Source organism: Sceloporus occidentalis, unplaced genomic scaffold (genome assembly GCF_023333645.1).
Source record: "Sceloporus occidentalis isolate IW3139 unplaced genomic scaffold, rSceOcc1.0.p SCAF_3, whole genome shotgun sequence".
Lineage (NCBI taxonomy): Eukaryota > Metazoa > Chordata > Lepidosauria > Squamata > Phrynosomatidae > Sceloporus > Sceloporus occidentalis.
In genome coordinates, this window is record NW_028316983.1 from 7,089,626 (window position 1) to 7,107,775 (window position 18,150).

The 18,150-nt window shown below is 42.9% G+C and overlaps 1 protein-coding gene across 1 annotated transcript; it reads right to left on the minus strand.

Moving 5' to 3' along the window:
• Window positions 1-861: 861 nt before the first annotated feature.
• LOC149315513 (uncharacterized) lies at window positions 862-11,875 on the minus strand. Its single transcript, XM_089518461.1, has 2 exons — window positions 11,794-11,875; window positions 862-1,619 (listed from the first exon to the last, which is right to left on the minus strand). The coding sequence occupies exon 2, from the start codon at window positions 1,600-1,602 to the stop codon at window positions 1,183-1,185; it is 420 nt and encodes a 139-aa protein (XP_089374587.1). The 5' UTR covers window positions 1,603-1,619; window positions 11,794-11,875; the 3' UTR covers window positions 862-1,182.
• Between the last annotated feature and the right edge of the window lie 6,275 nt (window positions 11,876-18,150).

The following is an 18,150-nucleotide window of genomic DNA, read 5'->3' on the forward strand; positions in this document are numbered from 1 at the left end:
GAATGATGACTTGCATGGTAGGACAACAGCCAGTGTCCTCCTTTTGGACACAATGGAAGCATGTAAGACTATGACCTTCAGTGACCATTTGGACAATGTGGACCTCAAGTACTGGGAGAAAACTGGTTGCTTACCACTTGGGTAGGAATCCTGCAGTCTGCTAGACATATTGGCCTGAATTTTATTGATCAATCTTAGCTAGAGTAAAGCTTAATCCCTTAAAACATATTTAGGGGAAGCCATGCTGGTCATAGAGCAAAGTACAGTAACTCCCCAAATTCACAATACAGTGATACCTTTAATTGGGCAACAAAAATGCACAAAACACATGATGCATGATAATAAATAATAATAATACTGTTTATTTATAGCCTGCTTTTCCAAAAGAGATCAAAGCAGGTTACAATAAGAGCACAAAACAATGATGTATTTTGTGCATTTTGGTTGGTCAATTAAAGGCATCACTGTTTTGTGGATTTTGGATGTTATTCTACACTGGATCACTTGTAAACTAAGGAGCCAACATGTAGGTAAATCCCACTGATTCAATGAGTCTTCTCTAGCACAGGACTATCAATAGGATTTGGCTCATTGTTGGACTGCAATCCCCATCAGGCCTAGCTCGCATAGCCAATAGTGAAAGACAGTAGGAGATATAGTGATCTATTAGCCAGAAGAAGTGTGAAGTGTGAAGTGTGAAGAATCCCACATTTTTAACCTCATTTCTCTCTAGCTGAGAGATACCAGCAATGCTTATGTATGTTCTTCCCACCACACCTTTATCTTTCCTCCCTCTTTTCTCTCACCTGGGAGAGAGTTTTTCAGTTCCTGGGGGCAGGAGCAAGGACCTGCTTTTCTCTTGCTCAAGTTCCTCTGCTTTTCAAAAACAAACAAATCATATGCTTTGATGGTGCTGTATCAAATATAATCATATGAATTTAAAAAATAGAATGGGAATTGTTGCAAAACATGCTGTCCTCATTCCTGGCTGGGCTGAGGCTTCCCGAAATATATAATTTTGGAAGGGAATAATTCACAGACAAGCACCTCTGTGGAGAAGAGCATGACACTGGAATCACGATGAAGAAGGATCACACCATTCCCCCATCAATTGCACTGTTACAAGAAAAGAGGGTGAACTTTACAATCAAAACTTTGTGCCTCCCATACCATCCCCTTGATTCATTTGCCTATATTATGCAGTAATATTTTGTTACTACGAGCTTTCTGGGCCAGTCTCTCCTCTCTGGACATCTCCAGGAATTCGCGGAGAAGATGAAAGGTCAAGTCCAGGGAATTTGGACGCCCATCTCGTCTTTTGCTGGAGGAAGTGGACCGCTTGTTTCTTTGCTGCCGGGAGGCTAGTGGCTTGCAGGCCCTGGGGGATGATGGCTGGCCTCTGGAGGCTCCCTCTTCTTCTGAGCTGACCGAAAGGACTGAAGGGTTGTTTTGCCACTCTGAGCGTCTCAGCCACTGCTCCCAACGCAGGCTGCTGATGGGAAGAAGTTGTGTCACAGTGGATCTTGGCCACTCCAAGGGGAGGCAGGACTTGAGCGGGAGGAACAGCAAGAGGATGAAGGAGGCTGAAACCATCTGGGCCATCAGCACCTGCGCTGTGTCTAAGACAGAACCCAGTATCAGAGTTAACTTGGAGTTGAGAGAATGATTCACTTTACCTTGTGTATGTGTGCATGTGCCTTCAAACCACCCATAACATATGGCAACCTGACAAACTGCATAGGGTTTTGTTAGGCAAGGAATAGAGGTGGTTTTGCCAGTCCCTTCCTCTGAACTACAGCTTACAGCACCTGGCATTCCTTGGTTGTCTGCCATGCAAGTACTAACCAGAACTGAACTTGCTTAGCTTCCAAGATTAGACAGGATCTGGTGCCCTTAGAGTATTTAGTCACCATAAATTATTGTGTTTTTTTTTTAAAAACTGATTAAATTGATTTTCTTGTATGCTGCCTCCATGGTATAGCTATGTGGAAGAGACCCCCAAATAAGAATTCTGCCCCCACTATGAAATCTTCCATCAGACCCCAAACTTCTAATGTAACATATTGCTGCTGCTGTTGTTGCTGTTGTGTGCCTTCAAGTCGCATCTGATGTATAGCAGCCCTAAGGTGAACATACCACAGGATTTTCTCTGCAAGATTTATTTGAGTCTGAGAGAGTGTGACTTGCCCAAGGTCACCAAATGGGTTTCCATGGCCAAGTGGGGATGTGAGTCCTGGTCTTCAGAGTCACAAACCAACACTCAAACCACTGCATAACCATTAAGTGCCTCTGAGGACTTTTTCACACGGTGACCTATGTGTTTCCTTCTCAAAAAGTGTTGGCATCCCGGAAAAGCAAGCAAATTCATTAATGCTTATCACACACAGAGCACAACAAGGGGTTAAAAGCACATTATGTAGGCAAGAAAGTGGGTCGAAAGCGAATGTGAGTTTTAGACAGATGAGGACAAATCCCGTTGCTAGCTTGGAAATAACTTTTTTGTGCACGCTCCAAACTGTCATTTCCAGAAGTGCATACACACACATGCTCCAGAGAGGGAAGGGAAACTGAGTAGGAAAGTCCTCTTTGCCTGATAAGCTGTTTCAGAGGAAGAGAGGCCAAGGTTTCCCTTTGCAAACTCCCATAAAACCACACACAAACAGTATGTCAGAGTCAGTATGGTGTAGTGATTTGAACACTGGACTAGGACAGTGGGAACAAATCTTGCCAAGAAAACCCCATGATAGGATCGCCTTAGGTTTGCCATAAGTAGGTAATGACCTAAAGGCACAAAACAACAACAACAACAATAACAACGTTGAATTCCATCGGGTTTTCTTAGGCAAGGAATCTGCAGGGATGACTTGCCACTGCCTTCCTCTGAAATACAGCCTACAGCATCTTGTATTCCCTTGCAGTTTCTCTTCCAAGACCTGACTCTGTTTAACTTCTGAGATCTGAAAGAATGTCTTCAGGGTATCTAGGAAGCTCCCCAAATTTCTAGCATTGCAGAAACTTAAAACTTCAGCTAAGTATTTATAAATGCAGTTCAAACATGCCCCCCCAAAGGGTTTTTTTTTACAAAGAGAACGAGAACAAGGGAATTCAAGGTGTGAATGATTTTCAGTCTCTCGCTCTGCAATGCTACAAATTTGAGGAAGCAGAATTCTTCTCTGGAGGAATACCCTCATTCCCACTATCCCCATAGCTATACTCCTGCACCATCCTGAGACTTCATGATACAGAGCTGGAGGTTGCCATTTTAATTAATAAACACACATATTTCTTTTAAAACCAGCTCCTCTGGTTAATTGCAAAGCATTAAAGCTGCCGGCAATCCTAATAGCATCACAGCCATAATGAAAAGCAAGCCAACCATTTAAAACAATACCAACCACAAGTCCAGGAATCTTATTTAAAAAATACATAGCATTCTTCATATATGATTATTTAGATATAACCCAACTCTCAAATGTACAAAAAGCATACTGGAATAGCTAAGGGTTTGGGGGTCTTTATGGACAGCTTGCCAAAGAGTGGAATCAAGTGGCCTTCCTTGCAAGGTAGTTCCACCTCTCAAAGTTCATTTTACCCTTACAACAACCCAGTGAGGCATGCCTCCATCATTTGTTAGGAGCAGACATGATTTTCCTGCATAGAGCCCCATTTTAGTCCCTGACATCTTCTACTAAAAGTTCTTGAGAAAAAGGCTTTGGAAGGTTCTTTGCGGGAGTTATTGCAGAGATTCTGCAGCCAAGGTAAAACAAAGAAACAGATAAACTGGGATAGATAGATCAGTTTCAGTCAGCATCCTATAACTACTCCCTCTAAAACAAAGATGAGGAATTGTCTGATGCTATGGAAGGTGAAGCAAGTCAAGGAAGAAAGTGCAAAGGCAGGTTTACAGCTGGAGATTAAGAAAACAAAAAGCATGACCATCACTTTAAGTTTATTTATTTGCATTAGCCAACCAGGTTTTTGCATACAAACATAAAAACAATCCAATACCATGCTAAACCTAAAACAGGACAATTAAATTGGTAGTAAAATGTACCAAATAAAACTGAGGTTATATCTTGTCACACAGCAACTTAAAATTTTCTCTTTGGGACAGAGCTTACTTAATATATTTGGCCATTTGATAGGACATGTAGTAGTCAGTTCCTACCAGTAAAAATATGACTTGTTTTAAGGGGACAGCATTTCTGATGTGTACAACAAGAGGGTCAAGGCATTGAGCTCTCAGGTCCAAATACAAAGAACATTCCAGAAGAAAATGGTGCAAATCTTTGGTTTTCCTGCAGACATATGGGCACTCTCTGTAGGTTTTCAGTAAGCCATCATAACACCTTTCAACTTCCATTAAGTGCAAGGTATTTAATTTGCACTTAGTTAAAAGAGACTTATGGTCATAGGGATAAGTAAAGGCTAGATAAGAAGACAATTTACCAGGCTAAATGGTGAAGTTTTTATACAGAGTAACAGAACGGCAGTTATCCACTAATGCAGCATTTTCCTGAAAGTCAATGTCAGTTAGGCTCCTTGCAATCTCTAGCCGGGCCCCAACCATAACTTTGGAGACTGCAGTCAAAAAATCAGAAGAAGGGTAGGACTTGGAAGGGCAGCTATGAAGGAACTAGACAGGATCCTGAAGTGTCAAGATATATCATTGAATACTAATGTTAGGATTGTCCATGCCATCATATTTCCCATTTCTATGCATGTGTGTGAAAGCTGGACAGTGAAGAGCGCAGATAGGAAGAAAATCAACTGATTTGAAATGTGGTGCTGGAAGAGAGGTCTGTGAAGACTGTGGACTGCCAAAAAGACAAATAAATGGGTCCAGAGCAAATCAAGCCTTAATTCTCCCTAGAAACCAAGATGACTAAACTAAGACTGTCGTACTTTGGTCATATAATGAGAAGACATGACTCTCTAGAAAAGACAATAATGCTTGAAAAGGAGGAAGGCAGTAGGAAAAGTGGAAGGATGCATTCCAGATGGATAGACTCCATCAAGGAAACCACAGTCAAGAATCTGCTAGACCTGAACAGGGCTGTTAATAACAGGGGACTTGGTGGTCTCTCATTCACAGGGTCACCATAAGCCATAGTCCACTTGACAGCAGTTAACAATGACAACAGAGGCTGTTGGACTGCAACACCTAGCATTCTTCATGGCTGGCAATAGTGGCCATGGCCAGGGCTGCTGGGAATCACAATGAGGCACTTTTGTCTAATCCTGCTGCAAAAGATAACTTGCCCAGTGAATGTCAACAGGGCTGTAGCCAAATCACAGTCACTGAGAAGCAATAGAGAAGCTTCCAGCATCCCAAGATTTGCAGATGCACAGGACAGCTGGTTGCTTCTGTGGGATAGTGGGGCAGTGAATCCAGCCCAGGTTTTAGTCCAAATTTTAAAGCCAACAGCCATGCCAACAGTCCAGATTTTAAAGCCAATAGCCAAGCCAGTTAAAGCTAATATCCAAGATAGTGTACCAGTTTAGGGGATAAGGGTCAGCATCTGGGATTGCTCCTTCAAAGTTCAAATGGAGATCTGTCTCCTCAATGTCAGGAGAGCCACCAGTCTCCTGCAGATTCACAAAATGTGTTTGGCGGTTGGGGGGAAGAGGGACCAAATGTACAAAAGATCCTAACAGCTCCATGAAGAGGGAGAATGCTCTTGGATCTGGAGTGCTGAACATCAGCTGTGTGTGTTGGGAGGAGAAAAAAAGTGAGAGGCTTCTTTGCTGGCTATCTCATACAGTCAAAGAAACTTAGGGTTGGAAGAAGCCAACACTGATTTAATGTAGCATCTCCAGCTAAAGCATCTCCAGCAGCTATGCCCAGCCTCTTTTTAAAGACTGGACAACCCACTATCTGGAGCCTTGTAGGAGCACTTCACTTTAGTTGCAGACCCTACATGTTCTCCCTGATGGTTCACTGACAGCAATGGAGTTGCAACTGAAAAAGGAAAGGGAGGTGTTGCAATGCTCAGTAGAATCCCATGGGGGAGGCAGGGTGGGGTAGTGGTTAGAGTGTGGGACCAGGACTTAGACGATCCAGGTTCTAAACCCTCCTGCTGAGGCACAAAATCCACTGGGTGACCTTGGGCTACTCCCCCTCCCTCTTTCTCTAAGCATAACCTACCTCACTGGGTTGTTGTGAGGGCAAAAGCAGGGAAGAGAAGATCTAGCTATACCACTTTGGCAGATTACAAACTGTAACTAAGAAACATTAAGGGCCTAAATATCCTAAAGGCACCAACTCCTGTCTAATCTTGGAAGCTAAGCAGGGTCAGCCCTGGTTAGTATTTGGATGGGAGACCACCAAGGAATAGGCCATATTTCAGAGGAAGGAAGTGGCAAAACCAACTCTGAGGATTCCTTGCCTAAGAAACCCCTATGAAATTCCTGGGGTCACCATAAATCAACAGACAACTTGAAGGCGCATGGCTAAATACTCCAGGCACTAGTTTCCTCTGATTGTAGAAGCTAAGCAGGTTTAGCCCTGGTTAGCACTTGGATGGGATATCACCAACGAATGTCAGGTGCTGCAGGCTATATTTCAGAGGAAGGAAAGTGGCAAACCCAGCTCTGAGGATATGCTGCCTAAGGAAACCCTATGAAAAATTCATGGGGGTCATCATAAGTCAACAGGTGACTTGAAGGCATATATGCAACACATACATAAGAAATAATAAACAAATGCTTATGATTTACAGGAGTGTCAATCAATTAGTTAATCAATCAATAAAAATCCTATGCGGACAATCCTATCAACCAAAAAGGAATATGGTATGCCAATATCCATTGAATATTCATTGTCAGTTTAGGGGGCAGAAGAACGAAAGAAGGAGAAAGAACATTTACAAACTCTTGAGCGCCTTCCAGCTTCTTCTGCCTTGTCTGGCTTTCTGAATGCAGAAACCTTCCCAAAAAGAGCAGAGGTACTGCAAGATTTTGTTGTTAACTCCTAGTTGTGCTGATATAAAAGCAAAGCTGTTATGTTTAACAGACAAATTATGTACTCCTGGCAAAAAGTATATCATGAGACTTATTGCGTTGCATTGCCATATTTTCCCTTCTCTTGTGACTGAGGTTTTATGCCTTTAATATTTCCATAACAAGCACTCAACAGCTATGTCTTTTCCCTGCTACTACGTCTATATGTTGGGCAAAAGCAGCGCCACTGACTTTAGTTCCTGGGCAGCATTTAGGAATCACAGAGTATTTGTTATTTTTACTTCATCTCACTTGGAAAGGGGCAGTTCTGAGTTGAAACGGCTCTGAAGAGGATCTCTTGCCTTGGGTAAGTATTCCAAAGTCTGTGCTGGTCTTTGGCAGCAAAAATAAGAGAGGAATCCTGTGGTGCCTTATAAAACAAAGAAATTTATTACAACATATATTTTTTTAACTGGAGAGTATTTCATCAGATGCATGTAGTGTTATCCTTACTTGCCAGATGTGTGTTTGCGTGCATGGAAGGGCGGGGAAATGTAATGGCACATGCATTCTGTCTGTCAAAAGACATATAAAAATTGTAGGGCTAAATCCAGCTGTTACACCGAGATAGAGTAGACCCATTGAATCAATAGAGCCTACCTAAGCATTATCAAGTTCTGCTCTGGGCAGCCTGGTCTAGCTGCAACTAAGAATCAGATTTAGTGCTGAGTCTGAGACAATTCGGCAGCCATTAGTGGCAATGCAATCATCCTGATATTTTTGTATTCATGTACAGATATAGTAAGAAAGGATACTGTGATCGTTATCTGGGCCTGAACAAATTGAATCAATCTCTGCTGGTATGTTCTTATGAGACTTTCACACTGGAGGTTTCATGTCAAATACCTCTGCAAGAGAATATCGCCCTAATGTTCTACCCTTTTAAGCAGACACAGCTACACACTCACACATTTTGTGAACCTAGTGGACTAGAATCTAGTTCATGGAAGGAAGGTTGTGAACTAGAATTATGATCAGTAAAAATTTAAGGCTCTAATTATCCATTGCAAAAGAAAACCATGTCTCAGGGTAGCTGCGCTGGCCGTATGGCAAAGTACAAAAACATCCGAAATCCACAAAACAGTGATACCTTTATGGGACCAACCAAAATGCACAAAATACATAGTGAAAGCTTTTGGAGCTTCAAAAACTTACAGCATGTATTTTGTGCATTTTGTTTGGTCCAATAAAGATATTGCTGTTTTGTGTAACAATTGCAGCTATGGGTCATAGAATCTTATTGGAAGTGGCTCCAAGATCATCTAATGCAATCCCTCTGCCAGTGCATGGATCCACTGTTAAAGCACTCCTGAAGTATTCCATCTCTCTATATGAAGCTCCAGTGATGGAGAGTCCACCATCTTCCAAGGAAGGCTGTTCCACTGTTGAACATCTGTTCCTAGCAGACCCCCTCCTTTCCCAGAAGATCCTTTCTTATAAATTCAGTCGTTTAGCTTGGGTCTTATCCCCTGGAACAGCAGAATGATAATCTTATACCATCTTCTAAATGACAGCTATTTAGACCTTTTAAGGATGGCTAATGCATATCTCCTCTCTTAGGCTAAAAGTGCAAGTTGGGTAAAAAAAAAGTGACAGCAGGAGATCCATTAATGTAGCCTCCATTATTTTTGTGAAGTGGAATAGGAACCAGGCATTTTGTGCTTATGGGGAAGAGATACATTTCCCATGGAATAGATCCTACAATTTGTATCCTGTACCATTCAGTTAAAAACAGCAATGAAGTAGGAGGGAGATCATGTAAGTGATTCATCTATTGGGAAGACCACTTTGATTTGAAAAGCAATGTCAACTATTGCAAGAATGTCCCTATCTCTGTTTCTTATGTTTTGTGGACTAAAATAGCTTAATTATCTGGGTGTTAATAAGGTACTGAAAGAATGCAAAAGAAAGAACGCTAACATCCAGAAGCTGCCTCTCAAGGGACTGTTTCAGATTGCTTCCATTCAGTTTAATTCCTCAATGACTTTGGGATCCAGATGAAAATGCACACCGCTGTGAAATGGATTTTAAAGCATTCCACTGAAACTTGAGCCCAGAAAGGTGTATCTGAAAAGCAGTTGGAAGAAAAGCACACTGAAAGAGTACTGCATGGTACAACATAGATGGATGGATGGATGGATGGATGGATGGATAGATAGATAGATAGATAGATAGATAGATAGATAGACAGACAGACAGACAGTTCCCAACAATCCTTATGTGGCTGGTGTTCACATACAAGAAATAATTGAATAACGCATATCAGGCAGTTTAAGCCAGTGAGCCAAGCCACAGGCACACAACCTGCAGGGCTTAGCAGTCCATGGGGCTTACAAAAATACTCTATCCTAAGACCCCTGTATATTTAGATCAGAAGTGGGGGGACAGCTGTCATTTGACTCTAATTCCCATATTCTGCAGATCAGGGATGATGAGCGCTGTAGTCCAAGATGCCTTGTTCCTGAGTACAAATCCCATCTCATCCATACAACTTCTCAGAACCAAATATATTGGTTCTCCCTATGAAATATCCAATACCACTGTGCCAAATGGCACCCTGTATTTTATCCTGCCAAAAGCCTCTGAGGATTGGAGGAGATCACTGCTGGTTCACTGCATTCTTTCATAAAAATCAGAACAGACTTCCTTTATGTCTTTTCTCTACATATATGGTATGAACTTAAAAGTCAATGGCTTATTCCCTGTTGTCTGCTCCAAGAGTATCTGATACCCAGAGCAGAGGCAGAGGGAGCTTCTATATAATTGGGAGCAGTGACTCTGCTCTGGCTTTTAGTCCAAACTTTATAGAAGATGTCCAAAATATGGACCCACCCAAATACTTTCAGCCCCTTGGAGAGCTCACACTCAGAGCCCAATTGTTATGACTGCAGCTGTCCCTGAAATATTATTATATTGTTATTATTTGATTTTCTTGTATCCCACCTTTCTCCCAACATAGGGACTCAAGGCGGCAGAGCATATAGTACACCTGGTCATGGAAGTTTTTTCTCTATTTGTACAGCAAACAAACAGCTGCAAATAGAGTTGCCTTTAAAAAAAAACCTTTAAAAAGCCATCTATGGGACCTAGAGAAGATCCTGAAGAAGAAGGAACTTCTCAGGAGCCAAGGAAAGTACAGATGTTCCCTTTGTTGAGTACAAAAGTATTTCAAGTATTTCAAGTATTTCAAGTATCTGATTGAGTACCTAAGCCATTCAAATGGAAGATACTTCATAGGTCAAAATCTCTGAATCCCTTTTTTGAGTCTGTCTCAATGGCTTTCTGCAAATTGCAAGAACAGCAAGAACTGTGCTCAGGTTCAATGCCGCAAATAAAATAAGAACAGTTTTGAAAATGCCTGTCCTACCCTGAGAACATCAGTTTGTTCACAGGAATGATGAAGTTATAAAGACTGTTCCCATTAGAAAGAAGAAATGACAAAGACAATGCAATGGAGAAGTGGACATTAGCTTTGTTCATGTCCTGTTTTGTGTAACTCTGAAACCTCTATAAAATGCTGCTGCTGCTGTGGACTGAAAACATCTGTTTTTCTGCGGACTCTAAAGACTTTGTGTGGCACCTTCCTATCCAGGTTCAGGTCTCAATTCAGCTCCATGTCCTCCCCAGGAAATACGGTAGGGCTAATATAAGTCACATTCTCTCAGCCTCAGAGGATGGCAATGGCAAACCCCCTCTGAAGAAACTTGTCAAGAAAACCCTGTGATAGGTTCACCTTAGTGTCTCCAAAAGTGGGAACCGACTTGAAGGCAACACCAATATGCTCCAACTATGACTCTGGAGACCAGGGTTTGATTCCATACTCAGCCATGAAACCTACTAGGTGACTTTGGGCAAGTCACACTCTCACAGCCTCAAGGGAAGGCAAGGGCAACCCTCTGAACAAATCTTGCCAAGAAAACCCTGGGATAGGATTGCCTTAGGGTTGTCATAAGTCTGAAAGGACTTGAAGGCACACAGCAGCAGCAACAACAACATCTTAGTCCAACCCAACACTGCCCCCCCCCACCTCAAAGTACCAATCAATTTGTTTGAAATGTGAGCATTTCTTTCTTCTGATCTCTGTTCTGGGGAGGTACAAAACAAGGCTCAATCGTCCACCTCCCTCTTCTTTTTCCTTAACAGCTTCTTCCTAGGCAAGGTGTGTGTTGGTGTGTGTGTGTGTGTGTGTGTGTTGGTGTGAAGGTGTGCTTCTCCCATCCTTACCCAGCTGTAGCTCTCTGCCTCTTGCTTTCAATGAGAATGGTGCTTCTTCTGTGTGCAAACCAGACAGCTGTGCCAACAAAAGCAAGCAGCACAACCAAACTTCCACCTTTACTCTTTGCTACTTCTTGGTTTTCTTTGCCAAATCCCCTGACAGGTTGCTCCAAATCCTCCCTCCCCAGATATGGCTTTCCAGATAAGGGATAGATATAGATATAGATATAGGATCTATCTGGAAGGAGGGTATGTGTATGTGTGTGTGCATGTATGTGGACAGACAGACGGACAGACAGACAGATAGATGATAGATAGGATCTATCTGGAAGAAGTGTCTGTGTATATGTGTGTGTGTGTGTGTTGAATCTCCCTGGAAGAAGGGTATGTGTGTGTGTGTGTGTGTGTGTGTATGATTGTATGTATCTATATCTATATTTTATATCTATATCTATATCCATATCTTGGATCTACCTGGAAGGAGTGTGTGTGTGTGTGTGTGTGTGTGTGTATAGGATCTACCTGGAAGGAGGTTGTGTGTGTGTGTGTGTGTGTATATATATATATAGGCTCTACCTGGAAGGAGGGTGTCGCAGTCTCTGCTGGCTGTGCCCACAGCTTCCCAGGCGTCGGATCCGTTGCCCTGCGAGGACTTTCCCTTGCTACCTCTCCTGCATCAGATTCCAATCTAGGAGAAGCTGGCAGACCTATTTATAGTGGGGAGATTTCCAGCCTCCCCCCCCCCCCATCTTTCCTTCCTAAGGAGCGGGAGAGAAAAACGGGGTGGGGGCTCCCCAGCACCCGAAACCATGACGTCGATCTCCTCCAACCCGAAGAATGGGGGAAAGGGAAGAGAGAGAGCAAAGTTCTCTAAGGGATGCTGTGAAAGAGATGAGTTGGGGAAAATTGCAGGCACCCCATTAGGAGAAATACGGCGCAGGCTGCCCCGTCGCTCTCCTTGGTGCTGAAACCAACGGAGTTGGACTGGCTTGCTTTCAATGGAGAAGAAGGGAAGCTGGAGAAAGTCCACTTCTGGAATTTCTTGTCCAATGCAATATATTCAAGTGCAACAAGATACAACTCAATCTCCAATTATAACTATGGGGGGAGGGGGAAATGAGGACTTTGTTGCTATTGTTGTTGTTGCTGCTGTTGCTGCTGCTGCTGTTTTTGTGTGCCTTCAAGTTGTTTCCAACTTATGGCGACCCTAAGGGGAACCTATCCTGGGGTTTTCATGCTATGATTTGTTGGAAGGGTTTGCCCTTGCCTTCCTCTGAGGCTGATATAGTGTGACTTTTCCAAGACCAGCCAGTGGGTTTCATGGCCGAGTGGGGAATCGAACCCTGGTCTCCAGAGCCATAGGTCGAAAACACACTGCAGAAATAAACCACTTCCACACTGCTTTAACTGCCCTGGCTCAGTGCTAGGGAATCCTGGGAGTTTCAGTTGATAGTGACATCAGAGCTCTCTGACAGAGAAGGCTATCATAGTCCCCCCTCCAATAAAATGCTACTCCCCCATGAAATGTTCTTTTAGTCTCCACATATCTAACATTTTTGCAATACCACTGGAGGTTTGGAAAAACAGTTTAGATGTGCAAAGGAAAGAGGTAAGGAAAAATGACCAAGGAAATGTGAGCAAAGCAAGTCGATGAGCTCCAGGTGTGCACAATTTTTCATTATTTGAAATTGTTGAAATTTGGGGAGTGCAGGAAAATTTCACAGTAATGGGGCAGAGGTTTTTTGGGGGGAGGGGAGTGTCAATGTCTATGTTTTGCTTCCATTCCCATTGCTACACCCCTGGTTCAGGCAAAAAGTGTGCAAACTATATTATGTGAGAGCCAGTGGGGTGTCATGGTTTGAGTGTTGGACTAGGACACTGAAGACTAGGGTTTGGATCCCTGCTCAGCCATGGAACCCCACTGGTTGACCTTATAATAATAATAATAATAAATTTTTATTTATATACCGCCCTGTGGCGAACCAATCCGGGCGGTTTACAGCATTAAAATAACATACAGATCATACTCTCTCAGCCTCAAAGGATGGCAATGGCAAATCTCTTGGCAACACATATTGCCAAGAAAACCCCATGATAGGCTCCTTTTAGGGTTACCGTAAGTCAGAAACAACTTGAGAATACACAACAATGATGACAGAAATCAGTTCATCTTTAAGAGGAAAGGTGCAATGGAACTTGCCTAGATCCTGTCTTCCTTTGCCTCCAGACTCCAAAATGTTGGTTTCTAAGTGTCATTTGCAATGGCCAGGTCCTAGATTTAGAGAGAAGGACATCTGTGTATTTTATGTATCATTACACAATCAGACCTCCATTTATTTTAGATGTGAAATTTCAGCTTGCAACTGACCTGAACCCTAGTGTTAGTTCCATTGAATTAATGGGAATTACCCATCTACCTACTGACCCACCTTTTAACAACTGTTTCAGGCAGTCTGCTCAGGGCACTATTTCCTTATCTTATGTACCTTTGCAAGACACAGAGCAGCCGTAGTTCCATTTTACATGGGAGGAGTCAAGGCAAAGGTAGAAGATTAAATTAATTCCAAAGAAGAGCTTCTGTTAGTGGACAGATGGAGGAAAGTAATGGTGCCACTTTATTCTGCTTTCGTCCAACCTCACATTGAATACTGGGCACCACAATTCAAAATGGATGTTGATAAGCTGGAGCATGTCCAAAGGAGGGTGACCAAATGGTGAAGAGTCTAGAGACCATGAAGTCCCATGTGGAGAGCCTTGGGTATGTTTAGTCTGGAGAAGAGAAGGTTAAGAAGTGACATGACTGTCACATTTAAATGTTTGAAGGGATGCCATACTGAGATAGGAGCAAGTGTGTTTTTTGCAGCTCCAGAGAACAGGACCAGGAGCAATGGATTCAAACTGCAGTACAGGAAAAGGAATTCCAGCTGAACATTAAGAAGAACTTCCTGACAGTAAGAGCTGTTTGACAATGGAACATGCTCCCTGCGAGTGCGGTGTAGTCACTTTCTTTGGAGGTTTTTAACCAGAGTCTGGATGGCCATCTGTTGGGAGTGCTTTGATTGTGTGTTCCTGCATGGCAGAATGAGGGTGGATTGGATGGCCCTTATGGTCTCTTCCAACTCTACGATTCTATGATTCTATGACAGGGCAAATATAGCCATTCAGATGCTGTTGGACTGCAAATCCCATGTTTGCTCACTGCTGGCTGGGGCTGAAGTGTGTTGGTGGTTTCTCTGTCTGGCTGTGGCAGATCTTCTCTGATGGGGTTTAACTTTTGTTATAGCAGGGCTCCAAGATTTAAAACACCTCCACTCCCCTGAAGATTACACTAATTCCTAGCAAGCATCTCAGGGGCTATGCATCAGCAATGAGTAGGGCTACCTCCAGTTGTGGATGCAAGTCTCAGGATGCATATCTAAATATGCATACACCTCCTTCCCAACAACCAAAGCCCTCTCTTCACTGCTGCAGTTCTACCCTTTCAGGAACAAAGCTTTGAAATGATACTTTTTTGGACTACAACCCCCAAAATCCCTCAGCAACCTTTTCCCAAGCTCCATTTCAAGATGCTCCCTGTAGGATAGCAGTCAAGAAAGCGGAGTTTGTGCACTTGCCTTGAATTTCACAAATCTGGCTCTTGGGCCAGGCATTCTTTACCCCTGGAAGCACCAGGAGTCCCATCGCCAACTATCATCTTAGGGCAATATACTAACTGTGACCTTGTCTGGACAAGATAGATAAAGGGTCCAGTGTCAAACTAAAGACTGGCAAATTGATTGTACAGTGGGCCCTTGGTGTCCACTGGGGTTTGGCTCCAGGACCCCTGTGAATACCAAAATCCATGAATGCTCAAAGCCTATTAAGTATGATGGCATAGTAAAATAGTATCATTTATATAAAATGGCAAAATCAAGGCTTGCTTTTTGAAACTTATATATTTTTTAAATGTTTTCAAGCTGTAGATGCTTGAATCCATGGATAAAAAAAAATCCATGGATATGGAGGGCTGACTGTAGTATAGATTTTCAAGGACTGAAGGCATGAAACTGTTGTATTTGGACAGAGGGCTGGACAAAGATGGTTAAAATATTTAAAATAAGGGTAGGAATTATGCAGCCTTCCAAGTGTTGTTGGATTGCATCTCCCAGCATTCCTGACATTGACTGTGCTGACTAGGACTGCTTGGAGTTGCAGTTCTAGTTTATCTGGAGAACTTCATGATTCCCATTGCTGACTTTAAGGAAGTAATGTGCATTCCATAGAATCTTAGGGTTGAGACACAGACCACAGGGCCATCTAATCCAACCCTCTACCATGATGGAATATGCAACTAAAGCTTTCCTGAAAGATCCCCTCCTAACCTCTGTTTAAAGTCCCCCAAAGAAGGAGAGTCCATCACCCTCTGAGGCAGTCCATTCTACTGCTGAACACTTCTTAGAGTCAAAATGTTCTTCCTAATGTTTTGAAGGAATCTATTTTCTTGTAATTTGAATCCTTTGGTTAAGATTCTGGTCTCTGAGGCAGCAGAAGACAAGCTGGCTCCATCTTCCCCATGGCATTCTGTCAAATGTTTAAAGATAACTGTCATGGAACCTCATAGTCTTTTCTTCTCCAAGGTAAACATGCCCAACTCCCTAAATTGTTCCCCCATAGATCTTAATTTCCAGAACTTTGATCACCTTAGTCATCTTTGTCTGGACACATTATTATCCAATGGGCCTATCCTTTGGGCCTTCTCATCCTCTGCTCTAACACTACAGGTTCTGAAGGCCAAATATTAACAACTTGTCCTAGAGTAAGGGGTTTGTATTAGTAGCCTTGGTTCAAAACTCATTGTAGAAATAATCCAGTTTGAGACCGCTTTAACTGACCTGGCTCAGTGCTAGGGGATCCTGGGAATTGTAGTTTATTGTGAACCAGAGCTCTCTGACAGAGAAGGTTAAATGTGTCACAAAAGTACAGTTTCCAGAATTTACTAGCATTGAGCCATGGCAGTTAAAGCGGTCTCAAACCGGATTATTGCTGCAGTGTGTTTTGGATCCTTGTTTGAGCCTTTTTGCAATAGTTTGGCAGTCTGAGGCTGGTAAGAGATATGAAGGCTGAGAATGGACTGGAAGAGTGAATTTTCCTCTACGGCTAACCTGCTTGTACAGCTAATGAGGAAGGGGAGACGGGTCATGCCTGCACACATTTACCAGTCAGGTTACCAGATAGTCTGATATAATTTATTGTTTAGTAGTCCAGTTGTACCACTGGCTGAAGGGGTGCAAGAACACTTCAGAAATAGGGCTGGAACCCTGCATCATTTACCTCCAATAAAGTTTATGTTATAACAGTTAAAGACTTGGGGAGGTCTGGAACTACATACATACACCTAATCCATGCTGACTGGGTATTTTGGGAGTTGGAGTCCTCAAGAAGTAATTTTTACAAACAACAATGCAGATCAAGGAACCTGTTTGTTTCTGCAAAAACCTTCAAGATGCTCCAGAATGGAATTGCAGATTGTAACTTTTCTCATGATGCTGTGGGGACTCTTCTTGCAAAGAAATGTCAAGAAGTCCAACACTTGGATCAAAGTGATCCCATTTGGCATCACTAGGAGAACCTGACAGGCAAAATAACAACGACAATGGCTTTCCTTTGTAGAGCACTCAGCATTGTACTTGCTCCAGTCTTCTTGGATGTGGAGAGAAGACAAGATGCATCAATCGTGTGGGAAGAAGGGAAACTGGATAACTTGCTATTCTGGTAAATGGGCGTACTATTTATCTGAGGTTACACTGACTTAGGCAGCAAGGGGAAATTCAGGTAATTTGGATGGTTCAAATAATTGGCAGCTCACATAATGGTCTGGCTTTTCTGATTTATTTTGTTAAAAAATCAAATAGGCTTCATTCATTCACAGACCGTTGTGCTGAAGGTTGAACTTTCACAGTTTCCACTCCTATCTAGATTGTTTCTGAGGCTCTCATTAAATATGGAATTTTTCCCCAGTGTTGCTTTGTGCGTGATTCATTTTATGATCTCATGCAGTTTAAGACGCCACTTAACAAGCCCAGATAGTACTCTTGAAAGCAATTTTCCTCCCCTGGTTGAGGACTGAGAAAGGCTGCTTTTCTTTGTCTAATCACCACTAAGTAGACCCCCATCTTCATGTAAATTGGAGCTGCGGTTTCCTTCATAAACTCTTGTTTGAGTTCTCTTGCTCCTTGCATCATTCAGCAGATAGGATGGAAATGCGCTGTCTATTGTGAGGGTACCGGACTGAGAATTTAAGATTCACTTCACATAGCAGGGAAATGTCTCAAAAGAACAGAGCCAAGATCCCACATCAGGTGCCACACATCTCTGTCTGCAGAGTTACACCTTTATTGTGCAATGCAGGCCGTGAATTGAATGGCAATGCCATGCAACTGAATCAAGCCACTCAATGTGCAAGCAGATGCACAACCAAATGTGCATGTATGTCCATGTGCAGTATGGAGTGTGCAAAAATGTTCCTTCACATACACAAGGACACCACCAGCACAACAACTCTGCTTCGGCTGCTTTGAAATGAATCTGGATCTTACATGTTAAAAAACAATATCCAATCACGTCTGCAAGGGAGCTTGTGCATATGTAAGGCACCAACAAGACCCTGGGAGCCCATTCACACTAAACAATTACAGTGCTTTGATTTCACTTTAACTGCCCAGGGGTCCATCATATGAAATCCTGGGATTTGTTGTTTAGTGAGACACTATGGCGGGTTACAGACCGCCTGTTTGGGGCGGCCTGCACCCGCCCCTTTCCCCGCTGTATCGGGGCCTCAGCTGCCAGACCGGCAGCCTCCGAGGCCCCGATCCGCCGCTTTGCAGGCCAAGGGAAGCAGCAAAAGGCCGCTTTCCCGCGGCCTGGAAAGGGGTGTCCTTGGGGCTTGAAGCTTGA

Bases quoted from the DNA above. Each gene is read 5' to 3' on its own strand.
- LOC149315513 (XM_089518461.1), bottom strand. From the start codon at position 1,602: ATGGCCCAGATGGTTTCAGCCTCCTTCATCCTCTTGCTGTTCCTCCCG.